Genomic DNA, 10,026 nt, shown 5'->3' with positions numbered 1-10,026 from the left:
TTGTTCCTTCAGTGGGCTGGTTTCAGTCATTATGCAAATGTCCTGTTTATAAGATTGAAACCTGCAGTCAGCTGAGACTGAAGACGTCACCTGATGATGACGAAACGTTTCTCCCACAAAACGCTGCGTCCAGATGAACAGAACCAACTTTTGGAGATGTTGCCATATCATTTTTGGATTGGTCGACATGGTACTTTTGTTGACCAATATCAATCAATCAATCAATCAAAGCTTTATTCGTCACATGCAGGTTGCCCTGCAGTGAAATGGGACCCCCGACCTTATACATATAGCACAAACATTACATGGGGATACAGGTCGGAGATTGGTAGCATTAGAGAAAAAAACATTGAAATGTACACTACAGTGGGGAAAGTACAAGAGGAAAAGAAGAGACCCCTACTCATGCTATGCTTCCATAGTAGGACAGCATGAGAACAAGAAACAAAAAAACTCCTTTGCACAAAAAGCACATAAATGTCCACAGCACAACATTGTGAAGACATGACAAGCCACAGGGGTGGGTGGGGGGTGAGGAGTAATCCGAAGCGAACACAGCAGCCGCCCTGCACAGCGCTACCATTCCAGCGCGGCACACAGACCCACACAGACCCTCGCAGGAAACAAGCATCAAGCAAACAAGCAATAGGAAAGGATGGGGGTGTTTTGTCTTTGCTCACAGACTTTCGAGTGTTTTCCTTATAAAATGCAGTTTTTACCGTTTCTTCCTGCAGTAAATATAAACAACGACAGTATTCAGGAAGAAACAAACATTGCAGATATTTTTATCATAACTCTGGTTTTACGCGGCCGATCAACAATTTAAAAACTGGTATAAAGTCCACACTTTGTCCGTCAGTTGTTCCGTCTGTCCTACTCACATCTCCAATGGTTGTACACGTTGTCATTAACATGGCTTCACTCCACATCAGCCGCTTTGCTAAAACACCGGTGTCGGCACATAAGGACGCTGTCACAGCCTGTCAGCGACGTTGATTAGCTGCGTATATATGAATGTGAATCGCATCATTGGCTGGACTGTGGGATAAGGTGGCATCGTTCTGATCCCATATGGGAGCAGCCAGTCACTGACTAACACTGCAGAACAGGATCGTTAACGTATTAATTTTAGGCTACGTCCACACGTACCCGGGTATTTTTGAAAACGCAGATTTTTCTATGCGTTTGCACCTTTCGTCCACACGTAAACGGCGTTTTTGGTCCCTGAAAACGGAGATTTTTAAAAACTCCGGCCAGGGTGGAGATTTTTGAAAACTCAGTTTTTGCGTTTACGTGTGGACGAGAAAAACGGAGAAAACGTCAAAGGTGTGCGGCTTTTTTGACGTCACACTGTGCGCCACGTTATTGTTTCGGTGAAATGAATTTCTACAATACTGTTACTGTTAATTCTACTCTCTGCAGTGTTTAAATGCTTACATATACACAGTTACTGTCCGTCCACACATACGGCTCGGTTCTGCTTCTATGCCCCAGCTTTGTTTACTTTTTCCCACCGAGGCTTCTAGACTTCTGATTGGCCAACATTTCTGCACGGTTAGGAATATATCGCCACCTGTTGCTTTGGCATGTTCATAGCAGCGTTTTCCTTCATTTCTGCCTTTATGTGTGGACGGGATTATTTTTTAAAACGAAAACGGAAAATCTCCGTTTTCAAAAATACCCGTGTACGTGTGGACGTAGCCTTAATTTCAATTCAGGTGAGATTTTTTTTCTGTGCACAGAGACCGTGCCAGCAGTCTGCAACTGCGCACGCGCACAGCTTAGAGGGAACATTGCATGATGCCTCGCCAGATGTTACGAAGGACTGAGCTTTACTTTCACTATGTCACTTCTGGAAACACGACACCATTAAATAAAAGCATGGACACACGTCACTAAGTATGAATAAAGAGATGATTCATGTTATTAGTGCTGTAATGAACGTGAACAACATCCATGTGATTCACTTTGAAGGAGCTGGGCGGGTTTGGGTCAGTGATGTTTCAGGAAGCAGAGGCCGCTCACAGACCTCACAGCAGTCAGTGGATGTTTCTGTGCACTGCAGAGTAATCGAGTAATCCACGTCTGTTCACAGAGAGGCTCAGAGTCCGGCTGGGGCTCAAACCTGAGCACAGGACCACTTTTATTAGTTTCACCTTCACAAACACAACACGTGAACTGCAGTCGACACAGTTTACTGCACTAAACGCACTGATGCTGCTGCACAATCACACACAACCATTAATCTGGAACATAACCTTCAGAGTCAACAGGAAGAAGTTTTATTGCAGCGGGTTGAGCTGTGAGTGTAGCGGCTGCTGATACAAACTGAGTACATCAGCAGCTTCTGGATGAAATGCAAACAGTTATGATGAAGGTGTACACGATGGTGCTCTTTACTTTGAACGCTCCGTCGCTATGAATTATGGGACGGCGTTTCCTCCTCCCCTTCACAAAGGATGCTCCAGTGTCTCCTCTGCTGAAGGACGCACGGAAGCTTTGTGATCCCATTGGTCAGAAACTGTGCAGGTCAACACAGAAACTGTGCAGGTCAACACAGAAACTGTGCAGGTCAACAGGGGGCGCTCTGCTCACCGCTGACGTCACAGTCACGTGACGTTGAATGAAACATGGTTTAAACTGCTGACAGGAAGTTTACATCAACACTAATGATATATATAATCAACAGGATCCAATCAGAGGAGCTGATCAATAACATCACCAATCAGACTGATCACAGGATCAAACAGCTGTTTAATAATAATAATCACATGATCAATAATCAGACTGTCAGCTTTTAATCAGGTCAAATGAACATTTTCCTTCTTTGTCTTCATGACGATGATTAATAATAATTAATGATGAAGATCAGTGAAGAACACACTGCGTCAGATTTTCTATCAGAAGGCGTCTCCTCTCTCTCAGCCTGTCTTCTAACATCTCAAGATGTTCTCTCTGAAGTCTCATCTCTTCTTCTCTGATGGCTCTCTCAGCCTGTCTGAACATCTCAGTGCTGTAGTAGCTTCCTCCGTTTCTCTGAACCATGGTGTTGATCTTCTCCAGCAGCTCTCTGACCTGAGCAGGATCTCTGCTTCTGTTGTTAAAAACATGATATCTTCCACCACACTGACAGATGAAGTCACGGAGAGCTGGACACTGTGTGATATAGTCCTCTATGGTGACTCCATCAGCCTCCAGGTCGTCTCCACGGGTGAACAGGACCATGGTGTAACCTGCTACTTCTTCTCCAAACATCTGATGAATGATTCTCGGTGTTTCTTCTTCTTCTTTAGTGAATCTGCCAGGCTGGATCACAACCAGGATCACATGAGGACCAGGAGCAGCCAAGGCGACACATTTAGCGATCTCTGTCATCACCTCCCTTTGACTTCTATGGGTGTCAAACAGACCTGGAGTATCAATCACAGCCAGGGTCTGACCATCAAACTGACCTGTTTCTTTCTCACACTCTGATGTTACTGAGGCAGCAGATCGTGCAGATCTAAAGACTCTCCTCCCTAAGATGGTGTTTCCTGATGCACTCTTCCCAACTCCTGTTTTCCCCACCAGCACCATCCTGAGTTCTGCTCCACCTGTAGGAGAAGATCAGAGCATCATGAGTGGAAGTGTTTCCTGTAGTTTGTCTGCAGCTCACAGCCTGAGAACAAACTGACACTGGTCATGTGACCTCAGCAGCAGCTCTGACATTATCTGTGATGAAGAGCTGCAGCTGCTCTCAGCACTGAGCTGATCTTTGGTCGGCACAGGGAGGTCCAACATAGGCCCGGGGCCCACAACTGGCCCATCAAAGACTCCACCGGACCCACTGGACATCTTTGAAAATGTAAAGGAGGCCAAACATTTAGCAACTTCCACAGGATTGTATTATTTTACAGCTTCTCTGATACAGACTCCCACACCACCACCAGAGCAGCGTTTCTTTGTAATGTTATGTTGATTAAATGAGTAGTTGAACTTACAGAGGGTGCTGTATGTGGCCCTCAGTGTAAATTCACTTTGACATGCCTGGTGTGGCACCATCAGCTCTCTGACAGAGTGCAAATCCAGCTGTGAGCAGCTGTTTGCCCACACTCAGCACAGATGTGCCCACAGCAGCATCTGTCTCATGGAGGTCAGCTCTTACCTGTGGGGAGGTGTCCCGCCTTCAGCACCAGCTCTCTCACTTGTTCCCGTCCTCCATCTTTGTTGTTGAACAGGTGAGTTCTCTGTGAAAACCTTTTTACAACATCTGGAAGTGAACTTGTTCTGTTCTGTAAAACATAATCGTCCACTGATGTCTTGAGTTCATCTCCACCCGTGAACAGCAGGTAACATTTCTCCAGCCTGTGAGGCCCGACCGCTCTGCTCGCTGCTTCCACGGCCCTGTGGTCCTCCTCGGTGAACCGACCCACTCTGATCACCAGCAGGAACAGAACAGGTCTGACAGACTGCAGGACACACTGACAGAAGGTCTGGACCTGCTGCTCTGATCCCAATATCTCTGGAGTGTCGATCACCGAGACCTGCTTCCCAAACACAGTTCCCGTTTCCACACAGATGAGTTTGGTCACTGGTCTGAGGGACAGTTTGGACTCAAACACTGCTCGTCCTAGGATGGTGTTTCCTGAAGAACTTTTACCAACTCCAACTTTTCCCAGGAGGACGATGGAGAGATGATCATCCATGGCTGAACGTCAGAGACCTGCAGGAGACAGCACAGGTGTGGTGACTGTGGTGGTGCTATCACAGTACATCACCATATTACTCTGTGCAAGTCTGCCTGTTGTGCTATACCACATAGTACAGATAATAATTAAAGAGGCTTAAATAAAAGTACAAACATACAACAGAAATATGACCTGACATGATCCACACCTACTGGCTGAGGAACTAACAGCGGATACCCATCCAGACTGGCTAACGCAGGGCAGAACGATGCTGATCGTGACGGGTACATCTCCTAGTAGTGGTGCAACGGAAAAGAAGAAAAAAAGTATGTGTATGGTGGCGTGGTCAGTCTGTCAAGTGATAGTTATGGTCAGCGCTAGCGGTCCAAGTGGAGGAGCAGAGGCGTTTGCGGTATTTAAGCAGCCCTTTGCTGCCCGATCCAACCGGGCTGAAGCTATTACAAAAGGCGTTGGGGTGTTTAACTGCAGATGGGAGGCCGTGTGCAAAACAAGCGGTTTAAACTATGATGAACATGCTTGAGCCACGCTATGATATCCCGTTGTGCGTCCACTTTAGTGGCAAGATCGTAGGGCTGGGTATCGTCACTGATTTCTAGAATCGATTAGTTTCCGATTCACAAGGTCCCGAATCGATTCGATTCGATTCAATTTGAATCTGGGAAATTTTGACAGTCAGAAATATTATAATTCAGATCAGTACATTTACATATTTTTGTATCAAAAAGGAAGCTGACACACGCAAGACTTTATCACAGGTGTGAGCGTCACAGCAGAGGCCTTTGTGTCAAAGCAGCTGAAGATAAAACAGAAAAACATGAAGGTGATTTTCCTGTTCTGGATTTTATAAAAATATTCTGCAGTGCATCAAAAATGAAAGAAAACCATTAATCAACATATGAACGTTACCTCTGACGTTACAGCAGTTTTATTAGAGACACGGCGTTTTGCAAAAGTTTAAATTTGTTCAGTGTTGAACGGCAGAAATTAGGTTTTCTTTTCGGAAGTAAGTAAAAGGAAAAAAACAGCGGCCGACAGCCTGTAAACAACTGGAGACGAGTGAGTGAGAGAGAGCTGTGCATGAAGTGAGATTTTATCCTGGTGGAAGCAAAACAGCAAAAGTCAGAGTGAATTCATGACGATGTTTATGTGAAGCTTAGTTTGGATCTTCTTTTGCTGCTGGTTCAGTCAATAATGTTTGGAGAGACATCAAACTAACAGCTTTAGAATCGGCGCATAAAGGGCGTGAACACAAAGCGTGGACCCGCCGACACATCAGGACCAGCGAGCTGTCGGCTTTCAGCCTCGACCGTCAGCTGAGAAAGGCGACATCTCACTGATTCTGATCCGCGGGTGCCGGCTTTCTGTTCTCGTCTTTGTGCAGAAGCCGTGTTCCTGCTCTCATTTACTGTCTTAGCTGTTTGGTGGTTGTTGAAATTTTGTGATCTTTCACCAGAGATTCTGGTGTTTTGGGCAAAATAAATTTATATTAAAAAATCGATTCAGGATTTTAATGAATCGATTTCACGTTATCCAAGCCAGAATCGATTTTAATCGATGAATCGATTATCAAAACCCCGCCCCTACAAGATCGTTCCAAGCAAGTATGAGCAGGAAAAGATTTAAGTCATGGCTGAACTGTCCCAGACATTTTCTGTTGCCCAAACTGCTACAAATGGGTGGAGCTCCAGGGCAACGGAAAGCTACGTGACCGTGACCGCTCATTATATCACAGCAGAGTGCGATATAATGAGCGGTGTGTATCACTGTAGGGTCGACCTTACATTATAAAGCACCTTGAGGCGACTGTTGTTGTGATTTGGCGCTTTATAAATAAAATTGAATTGAGTGGTAGATACAAAGACTGTACTGCCCCATATTGTACCATCATTTTTTTTATAATTGCGTGGAATGAGTCTAGAGTTGAATGTTTTTAACAGGCAAAAAATACTTTAATAAGTGAAGTAAATGTTACATTTTTGTCTTTTTCCTTTTTTTGCTGATCCGAACATTGATCCGATCCGTGACTTAAAACCATGATCCAATCCGAACCGTGACATTTTTGATTCATTGCACCGCTATCTCCTAGTGACCTCTGATTATAACAACCAAACTGAGTCAACACATGGGTGAGAGCAGACAGAGCAGGACTCTAAGAGCAGCACAACACAGGGTTACAGGAACCTTAATGTTGGATAAATATAGCTCAATAAAAGGATTATAAACATGGCACTAACAAACATGGCACTAACAAACATGGCACCTGTAAATATGCACCGTAACATAATGTGTGACTGAATAATACTGCTGTTTCTTCAGTATGTACACAACTCATACCACAGTGGAAATACACCATTATTAATATTAACACATACACCATCCCCACCCTTCCAGTGACACCTAGCATCCAGGTAACAGACTGATCAGATACAGACCTCATCAGCATTAGAGTGGGAGGAGTTAGTGTGCTGTAGCTGCACTCAGCAAACAGATGTTATCTATATAAACATCTGGCACATCAGTAACCAGTATACATGATTACATCCACACACTGTGCACACAGCGTTTCACAGGTGTTCTCTTCCTTTAGAGTGACATCAATGAGCTGATGAGGTAAACATCTCCACAGACATGAGTGGGACCTGGACTGGTGGACTCTCCACCATGTGACCCTTTCCAAGCTCCTTAGGCCACGATGACCTGGATGAATGAGAATCTTCAAAGACACTGAGCCTGGTTGTTACTAAGGGTGGGCGACATATAAAAACTGTCGGTCCATTAACCAACGATATATTCGCACAGGCGCAGACTTTTTTATGGGCGGAGGAATGTGATCATGCACGGACTGATTTGCGCATTTAGTTTTGTCTGGAGGGAATATTTAATCTTTAATATTTATTTCTTTTCTTGTTTGTTTCAGTAGTAACATAGCTACTCTTTGGATAATTCATTTGAAATGCGCTGAATCGCACAAAAGACGTGTGTGAGATTTTTTTATGTTCACTGGAAGACTCATTTTGATTTTTAACTTTTTGTTTAATTTTGTATTTGCTGTTTGGTCTAGTGTGTCAGACAGAAACACTGGAACGGTCTGTAAACACAGTTATAGTGGAAAAGAAGCCAGTTTCTCTCTGTTTCCCTCCCCAACATTGTGGTTTTTTGTTTAAATAAAATGCTTTTGTGTTTTTCTGATCACAGGCTGCTGCCGTTCTTTCTTTCTGTTCTGAGTTTGAATCGCTGCTGCATTTGGGCGCACTCTGGGAGGGAGCTGTTAAAACAGCACTATTATTTTCCGTTGACTGCTTCTCTTAGGGTCAACCAACATTAGTACCAAACTTACTCATGGGCAAATAAATAAATAAATCGCTCTTGTAAAAGCGATCGGTGAAAGGGTCGGCCTATTGTCGACATGTTCGTCCAATCGCCCAACCTCAGCTGTTAGTCCACAGTGTTTACGTCCACAAAGAGCCCGTGAATGAAACGTTTCTTCTCTTTTTTAATCTTTGGGGTTACTTCCTGTTCTTTCACCAACTTTACCGAGGTGAACCGATATGACTGAAATCTCTGATAACGCGCCCCACGCACTCACACCCAACTTACTGTGAACGCGAGTGTCTGTGGAGGCCTCACGGAGACTCGGGCATGCGCAGATGTGTACACCTGAAGACGAACACGATCCTGTCTGTGGGTTCGTCTGCCGAGGCCCTCACTGCCGGTCACACCTGAGCCCTGCTGGTCCCCGTGGTCCCGCTGCACTCACCTGTCCAGGTGAAGCTGCTCACACCGACACGCAGAAACAAAAGCGCAGAGACCCGGAAACACATCTGAACTTTTCAGGCCGTTTCCTCCTCTTTGTGGTTCCGTCTTCTTGACTGAAGGGCGAACTGCTGACACCGGAAACAGGAGTGCTCTTCAAAATAAAATTACTAGAGTCGTTAGTATTTCACTAGAAAACATTTTAAATATCTGAACCAGTTTATTTTTATCCCCAGTTCTAAACGAAGGCCAGTTGTGATATTAACACATCGTGATTCGCCTGAGCTTTAGTTTCCATCACAGCAGATGACTCCGCCCTCTTTTAAGGTTGTGTTACTGATCTGAACCTAGGTGATGTAAAGCTGCTTAGTCCGACAGTGTACCTGAGCAGGTAATTATTCCAGCTGTCCTGGGTTCAGTCATCACTAACAGACAAGAATATGAAGCCTGGATCTTTCCCCAAGAATGAAACTGAACCATCCCGCGGTCCGGACTCCACCGTTTTATTTTGAAGGTGAGACCGGAAAAGGGCGGCTCAGTGGGACCTTCTTACTGAGCGAAGTTTCGAACAAATAACTGATAAACAGGTGAATTTGTGAGAGCAGGTGTGATGGCCTCGGAGGAACAGTCCGGTGAGTGTGTGTGGAAATCATTTTAATTAAAGCCGATCCGATCATTGTTCTCCGTCTGCGCTTCTCAAAGTCATCAAACTGTCCGAACAAAGAGGACACTTCATTAATATACACCTGTACGTGTGTGCGCGCGCGCGCGTGTGTAGTTTAGTGGTTAGTTTTTGGTGAAAAACGCAGTTTGAGCGGGTTTTTCGTGGGTGACGCAGTTTTTAATTTCAGTTACTTTCACTTTCATGTAAAAGATTACTGTGTGTGTGTGTGTGTGTGTGTGTGTGTGTGTGTGTGTGTGTGCGCGCGCGCGCAGGAGCAGCAGGAGGGAGGACGAGGAGAAGCAGTAAACAGGAGCCTCCAACAGGTGTGGTCTCTTCAATTTTATGTTCCAGAAGAAACAGGAACCATAAACACGAACGACCTCTGACTAACACATGATAACTTAAGACCAAAGAAAAGCTGGCAGGTGGATGGTGAAGGATTTAAGCTCAGCATGAGTGTGAGCTGGTCTCAGCTGGTTCTGCAGGCTTGGTTATATTGAAGCTGCTCCTCAACCTTCCGATTACAAGACGAATATCGTACAGCTCTAGTTGTGCTCCCTCACAGCACCTCCTGTCAGCTCTCAGTCAGAACAAAAAACAGTTTGGTCATGTGATATTTAAAAATCAGCTAATACCGTCCTTTGTAGATCAGCCTGGAATGTCCCGCATATACGATCTGACCTCTGTGTGTCTGTGTTCAGTGTCACTCAGGTTGGTTCTGGTCGGGAAGACTGGAGAAGGAAAGAGCTCCAGTGGAAACACCATCCTGGGAAGAGAGGCCTTCAGAGCTGCGTCCAGTCATTCCTCAGGTATCACACACACACCACACAAATATGGAGGCATATTGAAACACAAATGCACAGAGGGACACACAAACACAGGCTCTAATCCAGTCAACCAGTCTAACTATATTCAATTTAA

At 45.0% G+C, this 10,026-nt stretch overlaps 1 protein-coding gene and 1 long non-coding RNA gene across 2 annotated transcripts; one reads left to right on the top strand and one right to left on the bottom strand.

Annotated features, from left to right (window-relative positions):
- Positions 1–2,734: 2,734 nt before the first annotated feature.
- On the bottom strand, positions 2,735–8,561 carry LOC102299801 (GTPase IMAP family member 9). The gene is made up of 3 exons (XM_005953029.2): positions 8,286–8,561; positions 4,145–4,702; positions 2,735–3,593 (listed from the first exon to the last, which is right to left on the bottom strand). Exons 2-3 carry the CDS (start codon positions 4,683–4,685, stop codon positions 2,869–2,871), a joined length of 1,266 nt encoding a protein of 421 aa, XP_005953091.1. The 5' UTR covers positions 4,686–4,702; positions 8,286–8,561; the 3' UTR covers positions 2,735–2,868.
- A 104-nt stretch (positions 8,562–8,665) lies between these two features.
- On the top strand, positions 8,666–9,929 carry LOC102299594. The gene is made up of 3 exons (XR_318072.2): positions 8,666–9,073; positions 9,378–9,428; positions 9,807–9,929. It is a non-coding gene; the product is annotated as an uncharacterized LOC102299594 (long non-coding RNA).
- The last annotated feature ends 97 nt before the right edge of the window (positions 9,930–10,026 follow it).

This window comes from Haplochromis burtoni, unplaced genomic scaffold, assembly GCF_018398535.1.
Source record: "Haplochromis burtoni strain Fernald_Lab_line unplaced genomic scaffold, NCSU_Asbu1 Contig_2774, whole genome shotgun sequence".
Lineage (NCBI taxonomy): Eukaryota > Metazoa > Chordata > Actinopteri > Cichliformes > Cichlidae > Haplochromis > Haplochromis burtoni.
This window is presented reverse-complemented; position numbering and strand designations above follow the sequence as displayed.